Raw genomic sequence first — 20,386 nt, 5'->3', positions numbered from 1 at the left:
TGTAAAAATATTTCAAACAGTTGTTTATTTAACAAGTATTTATTGGCACTGTTGTAGGCACTGGGAATTTAGCAATGAGCAAGATACAAGATGTTACCTTATCTCATGGTGCTTACATTTTACTATGGGTATTGAGGGTCGATAAAGCCATAAACAGTAAATTCAGGTATGAGAAGTCAGGGACAGCATCTCTGACATGAACTGAGTCTCAAGGGAAGGAAAATCAGCCATGCAGGTATCAGTGGGAAGATTCCGAACATCTGTGACAAGTGACTTTTAACGCTAAATTTACACATCCAAGTAAGTAAATATTGCTACTACAAAATAGTTATTAACTCTACGTTTGTTCAAATTATGCTTCCATTATCAGAAACATTTCTTGGAGTTCATCTGGAAATGCCTTAAGAATTCATGACATCATGTTTGGACTGAGTGTGCCTCTCCCCCCAGTTGAGCCCAGGGCCTTTGCACAGAGCTATGTGCCACCCTGCCCTGCGCCCCATTGAGACAGGGTCTTGGTTGGACTTGCAACCCTTCTGCTTCAGCCTCCTAGTGTTGGGATTACAGCTACAAAACCCGGACTGTTTTGTAAACAACCAAAAATCACTTAAGAACAGCCTGAAAGGGCCGGGGATTTAGCTCAGTGGTCTTGCCACCTACTGCGCAAGCACAAGGACCCAAGTTCGATCCCCGGTACCAAAAAAAAAAAGAACTAAGCCTCATGGCCAGGTGTGGTGGTGCATGCCTGTAATCCCAATACTGACTTGGGAGGCCGAGGCCTTGAGTTTGAAACCAGCCTGAACTACATAGCGAGCCCTTGTCTCAAAAACAAAATCAACAACATCAACAACCCCAAGAACTAAGTCTGATGAACCATCACGTCTATAAAAAGGAATGACTACTACCAAGTAGCTACAGGAGATGGCAAGAGGATTAAATCACTTCGAAAGACATTAAACCTCATCCTACCTAATGGGATCATTACAAATGTCAGTGCGTAGTTAGAAATAAGCTTAATTTTTCTTTGCGGCATGGGGGGACCGGTTTCCTAAAGGTACAGTAGTAAACAATAGTTCTTCTAGGTTTATTATTTTTTTTCCTTACCGGGGATCAAACTCAGGACCTTGCGCTTGTGAGGTAGGCGCAGTGCCACTAAGCTAATTCCCCGGCCCCACTTGTAGATTTATTAAAACAACTTTCCCAACCTAACATCTAAAGGCTCCTATTCTGTTTCGCTCCCATCCCCTTTGCCCTTGTCTATGACAGTCTTCCTCTAGGTCAGCTGGCCACCACCAGAAACGAGTGTCTGTTTATCGGGGCCTTTCCCTGGGTGCCCCTGCCCCTTACTGCCCCCAGACTTCAGGGCTCTCACGAGTGAGCTTGCAAGCTGGTGTCTCCTAACCCGCTCACGGCTAAGAATCCGCGAACATTCGAACACAGCGTCCTCACTACCAAGCCCCCAAACAGACATGTGCGCCGCGCGCTGATCCTCTGACTCCGTAAGGGTCACGCAAGGGTCACGCACGACGCTGCGGTGGCTGCCGGGAGCGCGGTGCGCAATGGCGACGCCCAGCCTACGAGGACGCCTGCCGCGGCTTGCGAACCCACGGAAACCTACACTGAAGCCCAACAAACCCCTCATCCTAGCTAACCGCGTCGGGGAGCGGCGCCGGGAGAAGGGCGGTGAGCAGTGGGAACCGAGGAGGCCCTGAAGCGGAAACCGGATTGGGGAAGGGATGGCTGGGAAGGAGGGCGGGAAAGTAAAGTCTCAGTGTGACTGAAGGTCCCCCAGTTCTTCTCCAGAGGCGACATGTATCACAGAAATGTCGGTGATGATGGCTTGCTGGAAGGAGAATGAATTCCGCGACAGTGCGTGCAAAAAAGAGATCCAAGACTTCTTCGAGTGTGCGTCCAGGACTCAGGTGACAGCTCCTGGGTGCCTTCTTGGGAAGAGAATAGGGGATACAGTTCATGGTTTTTTCTGCCTTCTTCTAGGTGATAGGAAAGAAAGGTCCCCATTCACTTGCCAGCGTGGGAGAAGTTATAGGTCTGTTGTTGTTTTTTAGACAGGGTTTTGCTATGTAGCCCAGGCTGGCCTCGAACTCGCAGTGATCCTCCTCCCTCAACCTCCCAAGTGCTGGGATTCCAGGTGTGTGCCACCACTCCCCGTGAGAAGATATAGTTTTGAAGGCTGTTCGTTCTTGACCTATTTATTTCACTTCTCTGGACTTCAAACTTACCATATTTATAAAGTAAGGTTAAATTAATACCCACGTTATAGAATTTTCTGACTGTCAAATGAAGTAGTGAATGGGAGAATCACTTTGACAAGTTTAAATTGCTGCTTAGTCACTGTTTGAAACAGAACTGAAAATAGTGAAGCTATCTAAGGACAGTTGGTTTCCAGCCTCGATTTAACTGCTAGCTGGCATAGTAGCTTCAAATACATTTGTAGGGTCTAAGTCCCTTTTGTTGAAAAGAATTATTGGCGTGGATCTCTCTGGATTGGTTAATGTCTTAGTTTGCTTTAAAGCATTGTAAAAACTAGGGGCCTCATGCCTGGTGTAATGGTGCAAATCTGTAATCCCAGCACTTGAGAGGCTGAGGCAGGAGTATCACTGTGATTTCAAGGCCAGCCTGAATTGCATAAGGAGACCCTGTCTCAAAAAACCCAACAAAACAAAAAACCCCCAACCAAACAAAAAAAACTAAAACTATGGCCCTAGGTCAGGGCAAACTTCATATATACTATTTTTGTTCTGTTTTCAGGAAGCCCGAAAGATGAGATCAATCCAGGACACCCTGGGAGAGTCTGGAAGTTTATCTCCCAAGAAAATGAATAAGTTGTTACAGAGGTTTCCTAATAAACCTCACCTCAGCTGAAAATGGAAACGCATTTTCAATTGGACTGTCATTTCTGAGAACTGTGCAGAGGCATTTTAAAGACATTTGTACCACTATGCCTCTTTTGAAGGGTAAAATAAGGCAAAACACTTTTTTCCATTCACTGGAGCCATGGTCTGGATGGAAGTTATGGTTTATCTTGAAATAAAATTTTCTGAAGAGAAATTGGGTTTTGTTGTGAATTAAACACTCTCTCTTTTCTCCCCTTCTCCCCCAGTGCTGGGGATGGAACCCAGGGCTTCTCAAATGCTAGGCAAGTGCTGTACCACTGAGCTACTCCCCAGCTCTCTTTCCTTTCTTTTTGGTACCAGGAATCGAACTCAGGGCCTTGAGCTTGCCAGGCAGGTGCTGTGCCACTAAGCTACATCCCGGCTCCTCTCTCTTTTTTTGAGACAGGGTCTCCCTTTGTAGTTCAGGCTGGACCTGAACTCACTATGTAGCCCAAGCTGGCCTCAAACTTGCAGCAATGCTCCTGCCTCAGCCTCCCAAGTACACTCTCAGGCACGCGCTCTCCTTCCTTTTTTGAACCCTATATTCTCCCCTACATCCTGGAAGTTCTTTGTTTCTGATTTGCCCTAAGATGTCTTTTCCTGCCTTTGAAGCCCTTCACACCATTTAGTGCTTTTGTCTTTGGATGCACTAGCGATATTGGAGTCTGCCTATATGTAGAGCTTTTTTCTGTCATCTCTGATTAGAGACCATATTTTTTGTATAGCTCCTGTTAGGTGCTCTTTGAATAAAGTCCACAACTTTGTTGCTTCGAGTTTCTGCAGAACTCATATTTTATTTGACTCATGTAGTTTAAAATATGTTTTTCAATTACTTGACCACAAAAAGGAAAAAACATTTTTGTAGTTTTTTTTTTTTTCTGGTACTGGGAATCAAACTCAGGCTCAGGACCTTGTGCTTATGAGGCAGGTGCAGTACCACTGAGCTAAATCCCCAGTCCCCCAGCCCTATTTCTTTTTAATTAAAAGCTCTAGAAAATTTTTTCTTTTTTGATACAGGGAGGGTCTCACTATATAATTAAGGCTGGCCTCAAACTTGCAGTCCTCCTGATTTAGCCTTCCCAGTGCTGGGGTACAGGCAGGTGTCACCACACCCAGTTCTAGTAACTATTTTTTTCTTATTCTATTTGGCAATAATCAGGTAGACACACCCCCACCACAACCACCACACCACACTCTCCCAAATGGTGAAACAGACTTGAGGTAATTGCCTTCTTTGTGTATTAACTTACTCATTTTTCCAAGTTACCTGCTGGTTGCTGAAGGTGTTTTCTTTTAGGTTCTCCTGATTTTAGATATAATTGCATAGTATTTTATGTGTACTATGCCTTTTCAGGCATAATTGAGTTAACTTTTTCTATGTACTTTATGGTGTATTAAAATATCAGTGAAGTTTTTAATGTACCAGTGGGATGATTATTAAGGTAAAGAGAAATCTTGTCCCCCCCAATTGCTACCTCTTCCCATTGTCCAAATAGCCCATGGGTGGTGCACTATGCAACTGCCTGCTGCAAACTGAGGTGGGTTTTTTTTGTTTTGTTTTTTGGTGGTATTGGGGATTGCACCCAGGGCCTTCCCATCAAGCCATATCCCTAGCCCCTCTTTATTTTTTTTATTTTGAGACAGGTTCTTGCTAAGTTGCCCAGACAAAGCTCAGATTTGTGATTCTCCTGCCTCAGAGTCTCTGCTGAAATTACAGGTACAGTGGACCCTCAAGTTACGACCAGCCTGACATACAAACAACTTGGGTTAATTAGGTTAATGGGAGATTCATCTGCCTCTTGTTATCTATAGCATGTACCCAGGTAAACATCCGGATCTCGGCTGTACTGACTTAGTTACAAACAGCCAATGGAACCTATTGAGTTTGTAAGTCAAGGGTCCACTGTGCCTCTGCACCTGGTTTAAAAGTGATCCTTTTAGGGCCGGGGATGTACCTCAGTGGCACAGCACCTGCCTGGAAAGCTCAAGGTCCTGAGCTCAATCCCCAGTACCAAAAACAAAACAAAACAACAACAAAAAAACTGAGCCTTTTAGTTACTGCAAGCAGCTCAGTGTTGAGGCACTTTGGCTGTGAATGGGGGAAAATACTTCCTTAATCACAAACGAAACTTAACATTTCAATTAGGACTGTAGGTAACAAGTCACAGTGCTATTAGCAGTATCTGTATGAAATCATACATTTTGTTACTATTGTTTTCCTTTTCTTGGTGATGGGGATTAAGACCAGGGTCTTGTGCATGCTCCACAGACAGTCTTATCACTGAGCTATGCCCCCAGCCTAATCATGGCAGTTGAACACCATATTACGGTTCATTATAAATATCTCAAGATATAATTGATAATCATCACTAGGTTCAAAATTAGTAGTTACTACACTTCCTGCTAGATTTATTTACTTATTCTTCCCCTGCTGGGGATTGGATCCAGGCCCTCATTCATGGTAGGCAAGAGCTTCTCCACTGAACTACATCCCCATCCAAATACTGTCATTTAATGTACAAATAAGGAAGCATTACTATGTTACAAATTTGTTTTATTAATAATTTGTTATTTTCAATATAGTTGGTGTCCTTTATTGTATTTTATTTTGTGCATTTACAAACAATTTTGGAGGAGAATCATGGTCTTCACCAGATTGCTAAAGGGTCTATTAAAAAAGGCTAAGAATTCCTAGATTCAAAGGTCATACTGACAAAAAGGACTATTTCCTCAAATCAAAGGTTTTCTTCCATGGTACTTACCCAGTTAAACCCTTTGAAGTCTGGCTTCTAGACTACAATTCCCAGGTGATCGGGCCCCGTGGCCTATCTGGAGTTGGGGCAATAACACAGGTCCAAGTCTCTTGACAGCCTACGGTTCCCGACTCTCACGACGGCTGTTTATGCCTTGGGGACATTATAGACACCGAGTTACAGCTAGAATCTGCAGTTGTTTCATATACCTTCAGGGGTTGACTTCCTCTTATGGTGTCTGAGAGTGGGCAGAAAAATGCAGCCGTGAAAGAAACATGTCCCCTCTACCCGCCCGTACCGGGTCCAGTTCACAAGCGCGCGAAGGCGGAAGTGGTGATGGCCGGCGCGGCCGGAAGTTCAGATCAGCTGATGGGGGAGGCGGTGCCGCAGCTGCCTAGAGGCCCCGGCCGCCCAGCGCTACGTCCGGGCCCCGAGTCTCGGAGACTGGTTACAGTCCCCGTTTGCACCTCGCTGTTGGGCAAGGCCCAGTCCCGTATCTCTCCCAGGCCTGAGATCCTCGCCAGGCACGGCCGCCCTGAGCGCCCCGGCCACCCCCAGCCCCGGCTCGCCCCTCAGGCCCCGGGCCTCCCCTCAGTCCCCGGCCGGCGGCCCAGGCCCCGGATCCGTGGGGGGGGACCCGGCCCGGGGGGGTGCGGGCCCCATGGAGCTGATGTTCGCGGAGTGGGAGGACGGAGAGCGCTTCTCATTCGAGGATTCCGACCGCTTTGAGGAGGATTCACTCTGTTCCTTCATCTCCGAAGCCGAGAGCCTTTGCCAGAACTGGCGGGGATGGCGCAAACAGTCAGCGGGGCCCAATTCCCCTACCGGCGGCGGAGGCGGAGGTGGCAGCGGCGGTACCAGAATGCGAGGTGAGGAGGCCCGGTGGTAGGGGAGCGGACAGGCCCTGCCTGGGGCTTGCTTTGGAGCTGTTCGGGACAGGGAGCTGTCCCGAGTTTAGGACGGACTTCAAGCTCGCTTTTCTGGCCCTCCCAGGGTGGGCTGGCCTCACCACACCAGCGCGCGCGCGTGCGTGCGTGCGTGCGTGTGTGTGTGTGTGTGTGTGTGTGTGTGTGTGTGTGTTTTGTGAGTTGTGGCAGGGAAATCCTGGGTTGAACACGAGGATCTTCTGTCGTTACTTTGCCTTAGAGATGGGAGTAAGTAGGGAGAATTGGTTCTCTGACCTGAAAATACTTCATTGATTTCAGCCTTTGGTAAACCGGAGAGTAGGCAAAGAAGAATGTGGTTAAGGAGCAGATTGTAAAGAAGTGACCACTCGAGGTGTGTCACTGTGTTACAAAGTGCAAAAGAACTTTTTGGTTTGGGACATTTAGCTCTGATCCCAGCTACTCCAAGAAAAGATCCCATCCAGAGGAAAGTGGAAGTGAACTAGCTGTGAGAGGAGATTCTGTAGTTCATAGGGTTTGACCAGAGGTTTGCTCCTGGCTATATTGAGCATCTGTTATAAGCCAAGGCTGAGACTAGCCTTAGATTTCCAATCTGGGTAATTGCCTTTGGGATTGCCTCATGGAACACTTTTTCTGATCTTTGCTGTGAGTTTCTTTCATCCTTGGATCTTTCAGTGAAATAACTGATCAGTGTTATGAATAATTTTGTTTTTGATAGAGGGGATGGAAAGGAGAATGAATGCAAGAGAAGCTCCATGGGCCTGGGGCTCATCAAATCCTGTCCATGCCTTGCTCTATGGCAGTTTTTGTCCTGGGCCTTAGTGGAAGCTGACTTTCTTTGAGGGGTTTACTTCTATTCACACCATTTTAAGTGTCCTGTATTCCAAGCTGCCTGGTTGACGTTTTTGAGACAGAGAGAAATATACATGTGTCACTTTTTAGTGGTAGTATTCATCCTCAGTTGGAGACGCAGCACACACTCTGTGTATGTACACACACACAACCCAATCACAAGCAGTTTCACTGTAGGTCTTCTCTGGCTTTCCTGCTTCTTTCATATTTGCATGTGTGGGTGGCTGTGAGGCTTACAGATCCCTCACTTTGGGGGAAGTAACTGAAGTCATAGCGGTGAAGATTTTCAACATATTGATAGCTTCCTGAACAGGTTAAAATCTGAGAAAGCCTGCCATTTCCGCCCCACCCCCTCCACCTTCTCTTGGCCACCTTCAGTTGCTTTACTAAACAGGTTAACTTTTTTTTAAGGTTCTTTTTCAGTTCTATAAGTTTCTGATCTGTCTTCTAGTCTGACTGGCCATTAGAGTAGATGTGCTGTCTGTCATTTTATCACTGCTTTTGCAGTAAAAGAGTGTGAAAAACCTTTTAGAGTCCTAACTCCATCCATCCCACACCAAGTGATTCCAGGAGAGCAGCTAGGGCCGGTGGGATAATTCCCCTCTGGGGCTTCCAGGGTATGAAGTCAGGGTTTAGGAGTGGCAGAGAGTGCAGACTCTTTTGCTTCTTGAGGTCACGGCTTAATTCTGCTGTGCTCTGGCCTGTCTTCCCTCCTTTGACGGGGGCCTGTAGTCATCTAGAGATGAAAGGATAGTGAAAAGGCAGTCAGAGATGAGCATGCCAAAGGAGAGACATTAACAGTGTAGTGGGAACCTAAAGTGCTTGGGGTATGTGGGAAATTCGATGCCAAGCCCTGTGAGCAGCTTACCTGCTGTGGTCCTGGAACACACCTATCTGGCCAGGAGTTTCCTGGGAACTCCCTGGCATCTCCTGTTCCAGGCTAGAGGTGGCAGCCTGTGGCCTGGGGACTTCCCAGCTCCCCTTCCCCAGAAGGAGTTTTAAAGGTTAGAGTTTCAGGTCTCCCCTTCATTTCATAGTGAAGATGGGCCCCAGGATGTGGCAGTGGCAGTGGCGCCAAGTAATTGTGGCCCTTTTCATTTTGCTTACTCTTTCACCAACCCCAACCTGTGCTTCCAAAGATGGACTGGTGATCCCATTGGTGGAGCTGTCAGCAAAGCAGGTGGCATTTCACATCCCATTTGAAGTGGTGGAGAAAGTTTACCCTCCAGTGCCTGAGCAGCTCCAGCTCCGAATTGCTTTTTGGAGCTTCCCTGAGAATGAAGAGGACATTCGGTGAGGCCAAAGAACTGATGGTGGGATGTGGGGTCCTGATATCCTACACTGTCTGCAGGGCTTTCTGCAGCACAAAGAAGATACTGAATTTGGAGAGGAAGATAAGGGGAGGAAGGAGTACCTGGGAGTTTCCCCAAGAAGACTGAGGATGGGTCTGTGAAGGGTTATTGGCTGGGTTTTGGCCATGTCCTCTTCTCTACCCTCAGGCTGTATTCGTGCCTGGCCAATGGCAGTGCAGATGAGTTCCAGCGAGGGGATCAGCTCTTCCGCATGAGGGCTGTAAAGGACCCGCTGCAGATAGGTAAGGGTCCCATCATGCCCTGTGGCAGCCTTGCTACTTCCATCACCAGTTATGAAGAAGCTGGTGCAGGTTCTCTGAATAACTGCAGGGCCAGGGTTGAGGGCAGAGGCCCAGGCCTTGGCAGTTCTTCTTGACCATGTCTGTATTTTCCCCAGGGTTCCACCTGAGTGCTACTGTGGTGCCACCTCAGATGGTCCCTCCTAAAGGGGCCTACAACGTGGCTGTGATGTTTGACCGCTGCCGGGTCACTTCCTGCAGCTGTACCTGTGGGGCTGGGGCCAAATGGTGCACCCATGTCGTGGCACTGTGTCTCTTCCGCATCCACAACGTGAGGCCCTCCCAATTTATTCTGGCCCCATCCTCTGCTCCATCCCCCCCTTCTCTGCTGCATGCCCAGCCACAATGTGAGCCTCCTCACTTCCCCTACTCTGCCTGTCTGTCCCAGCTCTGCCTTCAGTAACCTTTTTCTCAAATGGCACCATTTCTTTCTGTTTCCCCTTCAGGCTTCTGCAGTCTGCCTTCGGGCCCCTGTTTCAGAGTCCCTGTCTCGGCTCCAGAGGGACCAGTTGCAGAAGTTTGCTCAGTACCTCATCAGTGAGCTCCCTCAGCAGGTGAATAAGCTTGGCCTGCACTCCCCTCACCAGCTCCAGGGCTGCATGGCAGACTTTCTGGTGGGCTCTAGCCTCCTTGGATTCATCTATGCCTTGCTCTCTCTGCCTTTGTCCCTTTCCCCTTAGATCCTCCCCACAGCCCAGCGCCTCCTGGATGAACTTCTCTCCTCCCAGTCAACAGCCATCAATACCGTGTGTGGAGCCCCAGGTAAAAAGAAGTGCGGTAGGAAGGAAGCAAGCAGTTAGGGCTCATCCTTGCCAGGCAGATCCATCCCCTGTCAGTAGGTGACTGACCACTGTCATCCCCAGACCCCACAGCAGGGCCCTCAGCTTCAGACCAGAGTACTTGGTATTTGGATGAGTCAACACTGACTGACAACATCAAGAAGACGCTGCACAAGTTCTGCGGCCCCTCCCCTGTGGTGTTCAGGTAAACTGGATCTCTTTGTATTGAGTCTGGGGGGACAGGGAGCACCCCTCAAGACTGCAGACAGAGTCTTTGTTCTGTTAATACCTGTTCCCTGACCCACTCTCCCCTGTACTGGCACAGTGCGTGGCACACAGATGTCACTGAACAGTCATGGGTACTGATGATCTCGGGCAGTCATAGTGTAGTCTGGTTTTATCTAGGTAGAGCAAGAGTCATTTTTTTGTTGTTTTGACAGGTCAGGAAATTGAGGCAGAGAAAGATTTAGAATGTTATGGGCACCCCTTTCCCCCTCTACTCTGTATTTTGGGTCAAAGCCCAGTTGCGCTTTCACCTGGTATATTCAGCTCCATCTCAGTTGCCCTCTTCCCCCTGCAACTTTTCCAGCGATGTGAACTCCATGTACTTGTCTTCCACGGAGCCTCCAGCTGCCGCTGAGTGGGCCTGTCTGCTGCGCCCACTGAGGGGCCGTGAGCCGGAGGGTGTCTGGAACCTGCTCAGCATCGTGCGGGAAATGTTCAAGCGGAGGGACAGCAATGCTGCCCCTTTGCTGGAAATCCTCACTGACCAGTGCCTCACCTACGAACAGGTAACCCCCAGTGCCACGTGGCTCCTTCTCTCTCCCTCAGCCTTGTTCTCTTCCTGACTTGCTGACAGGGATACTGGGCAGCATGGCCTTGAGTTTCTGAGCTGTCAGGTATATCTCACAGCCATCTCTGTCTCCAGATAACAGGTTGGTGGTACAGTGTGCGCACCTCAGCCTCACACAGCAGCGCCAGTGGGCACACGGGCCGCAGCAATGGACAGTCGGAAGTGGCAGCTCATGCATGCGCCAGCATGTGTGACGAGATGGTCACACTGTGGAGGCTGGCTGTGTTAGACCCTGCCCTCAGCCCCCAGCGGTGAGTGTCCCCCGGGGTCATCAGAGCACTGACAGGGCCAGACAGGGCCCTTCCTTGTGTATAAAGATGCACCATTATTCTAGTCTCAGGGAAGTGGGGCTGCTGAACATTAGGGCGACCAGGGATTTATGAGCCTTTTTCTGACAGGCTTTTACCTTTCTTCCCCTAAATGGCGCCCACTTTACAAAACTCCCAAGTTCTACCGTGGTGTCTATGGGGCTTGCTCAGGAAATCCTTTCCCCATGCCTCTCTTCCAGTGCACACCCGCTCCTTCTTTCTACTTGCAGTGCAGCCTGCTGGGTCTGGCCATCCTCCCAGCAGCCTCCTGCCCTCTTCCCACAGCCGCCGGGAACTGTGTGTACAGCTGCGCCAGTGGCAGTTGAAGGTGATTGAGAATGTAAAGCGGGGACAGCACAAGAAGACCCTGGAGCGGCTCTTTCCTGGCTTCCGGCCAGCGGTAGAGGCTTGCTACTTTAACTGGGAAGAGGCCTATCCACTTCCTGGTGTCACCTACAGCGGCACTGACCGGAAGCTGGCCCTGTGCTGGGCCCGGGCCCTGCCCCCTCGGCCAGGAGCCTCACGTTCTGCGGGCCTGGAGGAGTCCCGGGACCGGCCCCGACCTCTGCCTACTGAGCCAGCCGTTCGGCCCAAGGAGCCTGGGGCCAAACGAAAGGGATTGGGTGAGGGAGTGCCCTCGTCACAGCGGGGTCCCCGCCGCCTCTCAGCTGAAGGGGGAGACAAGGCTCTGCATAAGATGGGTCCAGGTGGGGGCAAAGCCAAGGCACTGGGTGGGGCTGGTGGTGGGGGCAAAGGCTCAGCAGGCAGTGGAAGCAAGCGACGGCTGAGCAGTGAAGACAGCTCCCTGGAGCCGGACCTGGCAGAGATGAGCCTGGATGACAGCAGCCTGGCCCTGGGGGCAGAGGCCAGCACCTTTGGTGGATTCCCTGAGAGCCCTCCACCCTGTCCTCCCCCTGTTGGCTCCCGAGGCCCAGCTACCTTCCTTCCTGAGCCCCCAGACACTTATGAGGAAGATGGTGGTGTGTACTTCTCAGAAGGGCCTGAGCTTCCCGCAGCCTCTGCTGGTCCCCCCAGCCTCCTGCCTGGAGAAATCTGTACCCGGGATGACCTCCCTTCCACAGATGAGAGTGGCAGTGGGCTCCCCAAAAACAAAGAGGCAGCCCCTGCAGTTGGAGAGGAGGATGACGACTACCAGGCCTATTACCTGAATGCCCAGGATGGGGCTGGGGGCGAGGAAGAGAAGGCTGAGGGCGGGGCTGGGGAGGAGCACGACCTGTTTGCTGGGCTGAAGCCACTGGAACAGGAGAGCCGAATGGAGGTGAGGGGATTCTGCGGCCTTGAGGGAGGGAGGTCCTGGGTGCTTCTTGGCCTGTGCTGGGAGGGCCCTCTGGCTCTGGTTCAGGACATTAGTACGACTTAGATCCTATAGGAGGCTCCTGACAGGACTTCTTGTCTGAAGTCCATTCTTTTTACTGCTTCCACATTGATTTTTCTCTGATATGTCTGATTGTGCCACCCTGCAGCTCAGTTCTTTTCAGTGGTTTCCTGTTGCCTTTAGGGTAAAAGTCCTCAGTATAACTTGTTAGGCTCCACTTGGTCTGATCTCTGCCAGCTTCCTGTCTCTATCTGGCTGCTCTACCTTGTCTTCCACATAGCCCCCCACTTGGGGAGCTGCCGCGGTGCCTCATGCCTCTTCATGCACACCTAGGCCTCTCTACCTGGACTGCTGTCCCCTCACCCTGCCTAGTTATCTCCTGTCCCTTCTTCAGATTTCAGAGACCTTAAAGACCACATCCTTTTAGAAGTCTTCCCTCTTCTTGGTCCTCAGGCCCAAGTCCCAGTGAGCCATTCTACCTCCCTGTACCCCTCTTGATGAATAGCAGTGATCCAGCCTCACACCAGCCTGTGTGTTTGTGTCTTTCTCCATAACTGGACCGAGTCCCTGTGGTGTACCCAGGACAAGGACAGGGCCTAGAGTGTGGCAAGCACTCAAGGAGCATGGGCTCTGTAAGTGGGCATGATGTCCTAGTTCTGCAAGTTGGGCTTCTCCCCATCTGGTCCCGTGTCCTCCCTCTTTCCAGGTGTTATTTGCTTGTGCTGAGGCCCTGCATGCACATGGCTATAGCAGTGAGGCCTCTCGCCTCACCGTGGAGCTTGCCCAGGACCTGCTAGCCAACCCTCCCGACCTCAAGGTAGAGCCGCCCCCTGCCAAGGTGAGAGAGACTCCCTTCCTCTACTTACCTGGCCCCACTTACTCCTGATCTGCTCCTGAGCCCCACCCCAAGAGAGAGCCTCCTTCTACCTCCACTGAGGTTAGTCAGACTCATCTGCCTGCTTCCTGTCTTTCTCTCTCTAGGGCAAGAAGAACAAGGTATCCACGAGCCGCCAGACCTGGGTGGCAACCAACACCCTGACCAAGGCAGCCTTCCTGTTAACAGTGCTGAGTGAGCGCCCAGAGCACCACAACCTGGCCTTCCGAGTGGGCATGTTTGCCTTGGAGCTGCAGCGGCCCCCAGCTTCTACCAAGGCCTTGGAGGTCAGAGGTCTCATCCGAACCTTGCACCTCAGTTTCCTCAGACCTTTGTACCTTGATCTCTGCTGAGGTGTAGGAAGAATGAGCTCCTTCTTGTGCTCTCAGGTGAAGCTGGCATACCAGGAGTCTGAGGTGGCCGCCCTGCTCAAGAAGATTCCTCTGGGTCCCAGTGAGATGAGTACCATGCGGTGCCGGGCAGAGGAGCTTCGGGAAGGGACGCTCTGTGATTATCGGCCTGTGTTGCCCCTCATGTTGGCCAGTTTCATCTTTGACGTTCTGTGTGCTCCAGGTATGGTATCTGCCTCTACAGTAGGTGGGGAACTGAGGGAGGTGTAGCTTTCTCTAAGGAAATCCCAGGAGCCCCAAGGCTCTTTCTGAACCACCTTTAGGCACATCAGGCAACTTCATGGGTAGGTCTGAAGTGATGAAGGTCTGGGGTTTCTCATATTCTCTCCTGTGGTACTTCTGTCTGCCTGACTTACCCTAACTTTCATCCAGTGGTTTCTCCCACGGGTTCTCGGCCCCCAAGTCGCAACTGGAACAACGAGATGCCTGGGGATGAGGAGCTGGGATTTGAAGCAGCAGTTGCTGCCTTGGGTGAGTCTGTCAGTGTCTTGGGCACATGCATGAGCTAAGCCTGGCCCAGATCTTGAGGGACATGACACCTGGGCCCTGTTCCTGAGAAGCTAAATGTTAACAGGGAAGTCAGGATGATATATGTGAGTCAACTAGTGCTTGTGAAATAATCAGGAAGTCTGGAGAATGTATGCTGTTGATGGTGGGTGTGGTAAGGGCAGCAAAACAAAATTCTAGGCAAAGGCCTCATGGAGGTGACAGAATGTGAAATGTGGATTAGCCAGGCGTGGTGGTGCATGCCTGTAATCTCAGCACTAGGGAGGCTGAGGCAGGAGGCTCATTGTGAGTTGAAGACTAACCTGAGCTACATAGAACCTGTCTGAAAAACCAAACCAAAACAGAAAAACCCACATAAATAAATAAATGAAATAATGCATACTTATATACATACATAGCTGCAGTCAAGTTTTCATGACTGAGGGGCCAACTTCCTTAGGGTGACAGGTGCATTCTGGGTAGGTAGAGTGGGGCAGGTTATGAAGCTCTTGAAAAGCAGACAGAACTTAGGTTGGATATGATAATGAGGACCTTCTACAGGACTGGAAGTGGGTTTGGCTCTCTGGGGAGCCCTAGCCTATTTGGCTTTGCTGTCTTGGGAATTCTGCCCATTCTTAATCCCCATGTGGGCTTTCTCACAGGCATGAAGACGACAGTGAGTGAGGCAGAACATCCCCTCCTGTGTGAAGGGACACGTCGGGAGAAGGGTGACCTGGCATTAGCACTCATGATCACTTACAAGGACGACCAGGCCAAGCTGAAGAAGGTAAGGGCCTGAGATGTTGGGCTTTTGACAGGCAGAGGGTGAGCAAATGTTACTCCCTTTCTCAGGAGTTTCTTGCACAATGAGAAAAGTACTGTTCTGCCCCTAGGAGGTAAGTAGGGAATCCTGGAGACTTCTCATAAAGAACAAGAGACCAATGGTTCTTGTAGGTGTGCTTGGGCATGAGGTGGAAGACGAGAAGCAGAGAGCATAAAGTCATTCATTCATTTATTTCAATATTTATTGAATATCAGTATATTCAGTCCTGAGGTAAGTGTTACGGAAGATGCCAAGACATGTAACCCGGGAGGTCGTCCTGTAGTTCTAACTGGGGAAGGCTTCCTGAGAGGTAGCATTAGGCTGCTTCAAAATAAAGGAATGTTAACAGAAGTCAGAGATAAAAGGGCATCCTATCACTGTTTTTCTGTTCTTCAGATCTTAGACAAACTCTTGGACAGAGAGAGCCAGACACACAAGCCACAGACTCTGAGTTCGTTCTACTCATCTAGCCGCCCAGCCACAGCCAACCAGAGGTCTCCTTCAAAGCACGGGAGCCCATCTGCCCCTGGGGCCCTGCAGCTGACCTCAGGCTCTGCGGGGCCTGCCCAGCCAGGGAATGTAGCAGGGGCTGGGCCAGGCCCTACTGAGGGCTTCACAGAGAAGAATGTGCCTGGTGAGGTGGGGGCACTGGGCAGGGGGATGAATGGTCTACAGCCATGTTGGGTACCATTTCCTGGGCTCATCCCAGTGTCCTATTTTTCCCACCTAGAAAGTTCCCCACATTCCCCCTGTGAGGGTCTCCCATCTGAGGCATCTTTGACCCCAAGGCCAGAGGGGAAGGTTCCCAGCCGCCTGGCACTTGGCAGTCGTGGAGGCTATAATGGACGGGGCTGGGGCTCCCCAGGGCGACCCAAGAAGAAGCATACAGGTAGGACAGCCCTCAGAATGGCATGAAGGGAAGGATATTAAAGCTTGGGACTCCTGGCTTCTGAGATGAACTTGTCTTGGGTTTTAGGCATGGCCAGTATTGACAGCAGTGCCCCTGAAACAACATCAGATAGTTCCCCCACCTTAAGCCGGAGGCCACTTCGAGGTGGCTGGGCCCCTACCTCCTGGGGTCGAGGACAAGACAGTGACAGTATTAGCAGCTCTTCCTCGGACTCCCTGGGCTCCTCATCCTCCAGTGGAAGTCGTCGGGCCAGCGCCAGTGGAGGGGCCAGGGCAAAGACAGTTGAAATTGGCAGGTCAGTGGAAAGAAACACACATTGGCCCTGATCTGCCTACTCTCAGGGGCACATCCCTAGTGTGATCCGAGCATTGTCCCCCAATGCCTCACCCTGGTCCTTCCCAACCTACCTGGACATCCACTTCAGAGAAACGCCAACCCCCATCCCTGTCCCATTGCCCCTTCAGGTACAAGGGCCGCCGCCCCGAGAGTCATGCCCCTCATGTACCCAATCAGCCATCAGAGGCAGCTGCACACTTCTACTTTGAGCTGGCGAAGACAGTGCTGATCAAGGCAGGGGGCAACAGCAGCACTTCCATTTTCACACATCCATCTTCCTCAGGGGGCCACCAGGGTCCTCACCGCAACCTGCACCTTTGCGCCTTTGAGATTGGGCTTTATGCCCTTGGCCTGCACAACTTTGTTTCTCCCAACTGGCTCTCACGTACCTATTCTTCCCACGTTTCTTGGATTACAGGTAAATTTAATGTCCTGCTGTGGGTAGGATGGGGTTATTGGTGGAGCTAAGAGCCTCATCTTTGTGGCATTACTAGTTTGGTGGGCACCATCATCCACTTGCCCTCACGGTGTCCACCCTAACCCCAATTTGCTTGTTTTTCCCCGAAGGGCAGGCAATGGAGATTGGCAGTGCAGCCCTGACTATACTGGTAGAATGCTGGGATGGGCACTTGACGCCCCCTGAGGTCGCATCCCTGGCTGACAGAGCATCACGGGCACGGGATTCCAATATGGTGAGGGCAGCAGCGGAGCTGGCCCTAAGCTGCCTGCCTCATGCCCACGCGTTGAACCCCAATGAAATCCAGCGGGCCCTGGTGCAGTGCAAGGAGCAGGTATTTCTATAGGCAATCTAGGAGCCCTGGCAGGGAGGTTGGGGTTGAAGGCCAGCTCTTTATTTTTTGAGATGGGGTTTTGCTATGTTGTTCAAGATGGCCTTGAACTCATGATTCTCCTGTCTCAGCCTCCAGAATAATGGGACTACAGGCAGGATACCATGCTAGAGTGAGGGCTCAGCTTTTGATTCCATATTCAGGAGTTTACAAAGTATCCAGTTTGTCCTTACATGTGACATTTTAGATATCACAGGCTAAGTATCTTATCTGAAGTGTTTCAGATTTCAGATTTTGGAATATTTTGTCTATATATAAAATGAGGTATCTTGAGGCTAGGACCCAAGTCTAAGCATAAAATTTAGTTATCTTTCATATATATTTGATGCAATATAAACTGAAAGTTATCTTATACAATTATTTTAAATAATTTTGTGCATGGGGCCAAATTTCTTCATTTCCCACTTATGGCATGTTGCCCAAAAAAATTTTGGATTTGGGATGCTGCTGAACCTGTACTATGCTTTCATGGGCATTGTGTTCTTTATATCTCTAAAGTGAGGATTATCCCTACTTTACAAATAAGGAAATAAAGGCTTATAGTTTAAGGACCAATGAAGATGGCCCAGGATGGAAAATTTAATGAAGGCCTCAGGGAGATGATGAGGGTTAGATGGGAGAGATGGTTGAACTAGTTTGAAACTGGGCTTATAATCTGGGCCTTGACTCCTATTAGTCAGCAAGTGTTTGTGTTCACTGTCTGTGAGAGGCACTCTCATTGCTCTGCCACAAACTGAGTGTTTACCCTGACCTGATCCCAACCCCGAGACAACTTTGAAAGACATATGGACATCATTCCTGGGTGAGACCTTTCCCCTTTAACACTCTGTGCCCCCTCTTCCAGGATAACCTGATGTTGGAGAAGGCCTGCATGGCAGTGGAAGAGGCGGCTAAGGGTGGGGGCGTGTACCCCGAAGTGTTGTTTGAGGTTGCTCACCAGTGGTTCTGGCTATATGAGCAAACAGCAGGTGGCTCATCCACAGCCCGTGACGGGGCTCCAAGCTGTAGTGCCAGTGGGATCAGGGCAGCTGGGGAGGCTGGGCGGGGGCTGCCTGAGGGCAGGGTGGGGCCAGGGACTGAACCTGTAACAGTGGCAGCAGCAGCAGTGACGGCAGCAGCTACAGTGGTTCCAGTCATCTCAGTGGGGTCCAGTTTATATCCAGGTCCAGGGCTGGGACATGGTCACTCCCCTGGCCTGCACCCCTACACTGCTCTACAGCCCCACCTGCCCTGCAGCCCTCAGTACCTCACCCACCCAGCGCACCCCGCCCACCCCATGCCTCACATGCCCCGGCCTGCCGTCTTCCCTGTGCCCAGCACCGCATACCCGCAGGTGAGCCGTGACCCAGTGTTCTGCTAGGAGTAGGCGAGTGGGAGGACACTGGGAGGGTGGGGTTGGTTGTGGCATACTCTGTCCCAAAGACCTGGTGAGGTGGTGGGAGTCTGGGGAACCCAGCCAAAATAAGAAAGGCATCCCCATTTGTGGGGTGGAGAGCACCACATCCCGCTGTAACTTGGTGTCTCCCTTCTCTTCCTCCCCTGCCTTTAGGGTGTGCATCCTGCATTCCTGGGGGCTCAGTACCCTTACTCAGTGACTCCTCCCTCACTTGCTGCCACTGCTGTGTCTTTCCCTGTCCCTTCCATGGCACCCATCACAGTCCATCCCTACCACACAGAGCCAGGGCTCCCACTGCCCACCAGTGTGGCCTGTGAGTTGTGGGGACAGGGAGCAGGTGAATGGAAGGGAGGCACATGGACGGGAGAGGTGGGGGCATTCTTTTCTGCCCCTTGCACTCAGATCTCACGGCTGTCCTTACACTCTCAGTGAGCAGTGTCCATCCAGCACCCACGTTCCCAGCCATCCAGGGTGCTTCCCTGCCAGCCCTGACCACACAGCCCAGCCCCCTGGTGAGCGGGGGCTTCCCACCGCCGGAGGAGGAGCCGCACAGCCAGCCGGTCAACCCGCACAGCCTGCACCATCTGCACGCTGCTTACCGTGTCGGTCAGTGGGCCCGAGGCTCTTGCGGGGACCCCTTCCACTCCCTGTTAATCTGTGTACCACGGAGTCAGATGCCAGGCTGGGCTCAAGGGTAAAGCAGATGTACTCCGCCATATGACCCCCTTGCGTTGCAGGAATGTTGGCGCTGGAGATGCTGGGTCGCCGGGCACACAATGATCATCCCAACAACTTCTCTCGCTCCCCCCCTTACACTGATGATGTCAAATGGTTGCTGGGGCTGGCAGCAAAGCTGGGTAACACCTCCCCTCCCAAGGACCATTGTCCCCCCGACTCGCTCCCCCACCTTCCTATCCCAGACCTCCTTCCTAGCTCTTGCTCAGAGTTGAGGCCTTGGTCGGGTATGTGTGCGTGCGCGGGGGGGCGGAGGTGACCTCAGCTCCTGGGGTGGTGGGAGGCGCTCTGCCAGGCCAGAGCTGAGATACAGAAGTTGGGTCCCTAGGGCAGAGGTGGCCACCCCCGTCTCATGCCCCTCCCCCTGCCCCCCAGGAGTGAACTACGTGCACCAGTTCTGTGTGGGGGCAGCCAAGGGGGTGCTGAGCCCGTTTGTGCTGCAGGAGATCGTCATGGAGACGCTGCAGCGGCTGAGCCCCGCTCATGCCCACAACCATCTGCGTGCCCCGGCCTTCCACCAGCTGGTGCAGCGCTGCCAGCAGGCTTACATGCAGGTGACAGTCCAGGAAGCATGGGGGGGTGTGCTCAGCGTGTGAGGGAGGAGGGGCACAGCCCTGTGCTTCATACCAAGACTCACCCCCCACCCATCCTCCTCCATCCAGTACATCCACCACCGCCTGATTCACCTGACCCCTGCCGACTACGACGACTTTGTGAACGCCATTCGCAGTGCCCGCAGCGCCTTCTGCCTGACACCCATGGGCATGATGCAGTTCAACGACATTCTGCAGAACCTCAAGCGCAGCAAGCAGACCAAGGAGCTGTGGCAGCGGGTCTCACTCGAGATGACCACCTTCTCCCCCTGAGTCTGGCCTCCCTAGGGGCCTGGACAGGGACACAGGCCTGTAGCTATGGGGTCCCCTCACACAGAGGGAGTGAGTCTTGGCCGGACAGATCACTCCCACTCAGTTCCCTGGGAGCCCTGACTGGCAGCTGCTCTTGGGCTGTAGCTTGGGGCCAAGATGTCTCAGACTCTAGAAGCCTAGGGCTGGGGGAGATAGGCCTGTCTGGGAGGGGGCCCTGGGTGGCCTCTGGTATTTATTTGGCATTTATAAATATATAAACTCCTTTTTTACTCTAGTTTACTGGGCTTTCCCTTTTTTCCTTTCATGTGCAGCTGAACCTTGAACCAGAGGTAGAATGCCTGATTCTGCTTTTAAGTTTTCCTCATTTCATT

The 20,386-nt window shown here is 51.5% G+C and overlaps 2 protein-coding genes across 8 annotated transcripts; both read left to right on the top strand.

The window, feature by feature from the left end:
• Positions 1-1,543: 1,543 nt before the first annotated feature.
• Positions 1,544-3,069, top strand: Chchd1 (coiled-coil-helix-coiled-coil-helix domain containing 1). 2 transcript variants are annotated; one of them, XM_021259638.2, is made up of 4 exons: positions 1,544-1,683; positions 1,804-1,922; positions 2,067-2,149; positions 2,770-3,069. In XM_021259638.2, the coding sequence occupies exons 1-4, from the start codon at positions 1,560-1,562 to the stop codon at positions 2,783-2,785; spliced, it is 342 nt and encodes a 113-aa protein (XP_021115297.1). In that variant the 5' UTR covers positions 1,544-1,559; the 3' UTR covers positions 2,786-3,069. The 2 variants fall into 2 exon arrangements, with proteins under 2 accessions (XP_021115297.1, XP_004846346.1); XM_004846289.4 differs by lacking the exon at positions 2,067-2,149.
• A 2,948-nt stretch (positions 3,070-6,017) lies between these two features.
• On the top strand, positions 6,018-20,289 carry Zswim8 (zinc finger SWIM-type containing 8). 6 transcript variants are annotated; one of them, XM_004846290.4, is made up of 26 exons: positions 6,018-6,516; positions 8,544-8,697; positions 8,904-8,998; positions 9,154-9,326; positions 9,502-9,609; positions 9,736-9,817; positions 9,919-10,039; positions 10,424-10,625; positions 10,763-10,938; positions 11,281-12,274; positions 13,038-13,169; positions 13,313-13,492; positions 13,595-13,778; positions 13,988-14,086; positions 14,764-14,888; positions 15,321-15,558; positions 15,655-15,813; positions 15,901-16,129; positions 16,299-16,588; positions 16,738-16,961; positions 17,863-18,351; positions 18,568-18,751; positions 18,844-19,020; positions 19,152-19,271; positions 19,593-19,703; positions 19,812-20,289. In XM_004846290.4, the coding sequence occupies exons 1-26, from the start codon at positions 6,309-6,311 to the stop codon at positions 20,270-20,272; spliced, it is 5,715 nt and encodes a 1,904-aa protein (XP_004846347.2). In that variant the 5' UTR covers positions 6,018-6,308; the 3' UTR covers positions 20,273-20,289. The 6 variants fall into 6 exon arrangements, with proteins under 6 accessions (XP_004846347.2, XP_004846352.2, XP_004846348.2 ...); XM_004846295.4 differs by having other exon boundaries at positions 6,051-6,516; positions 13,038-13,148; positions 18,568-18,727; positions 19,525-19,703; XM_004846291.4 differs by having other exon boundaries at positions 6,051-6,516; positions 13,038-13,148.
• Positions 20,290-20,386: the final 97 nt, after the last annotated feature.

This window comes from Heterocephalus glaber, unplaced genomic scaffold, assembly GCF_053883595.1.
Source record: "Heterocephalus glaber isolate CG9 unplaced genomic scaffold, H.glaber_assembly_v1.0 deba00001497, whole genome shotgun sequence".
Taxonomy (NCBI): Eukaryota; Metazoa; Chordata; class Mammalia; order Rodentia; family Bathyergidae; genus Heterocephalus; species Heterocephalus glaber.
The sequence above is the reverse complement of the archived record's forward strand: the minus strand, read 5'-3'. Positions and strand labels throughout refer to the sequence as shown.

What these genes read in the sequence shown, in the direction of transcription:
- Chchd1 (XM_004846289.4), top strand. Translation starts at nt 1,560, where the DNA reads ATGGCGACGCCCAGCCTACGAGGACGCCTGCCGCGGCTTGCGAACCCA. An exon ending in GCGGCGCCGGGAGAAGGGCG is followed by an intron (nt 1,684 to 1,803) that starts GTGAGCAGTGGG and finishes GTTCTTCTCCAG; the next exon opens with AGGCGACATGTATCACAGAA. An exon ending in AGTGTGCGTCCAGGACTCAG is followed by an intron (nt 1,923 to 2,769) that starts GTGACAGCTCCT and finishes TTCTGTTTTCAG; the next exon opens with GAAGCCCGAAAGATGAGATC.
- Zswim8 (XM_004846290.4), top strand. Translation starts at nt 6,309, where the DNA reads ATGGAGCTGATGTTCGCGGAGTGGGAGGACGGAGAGCGCTTCTCATTC. An exon ending in GAGAATGAAGAGGACATTCG is followed by an intron (nt 8,698 to 8,903) that starts GTGAGGCCAAAG and finishes CTCTACCCTCAG; the next exon opens with GCTGTATTCGTGCCTGGCCA. An exon ending in AACAGGAGAGCCGAATGGAG is followed by an intron (nt 12,275 to 13,037) that starts GTGAGGGGATTC and finishes CCCTCTTTCCAG; the next exon opens with GTGTTATTTGCTTGTGCTGA.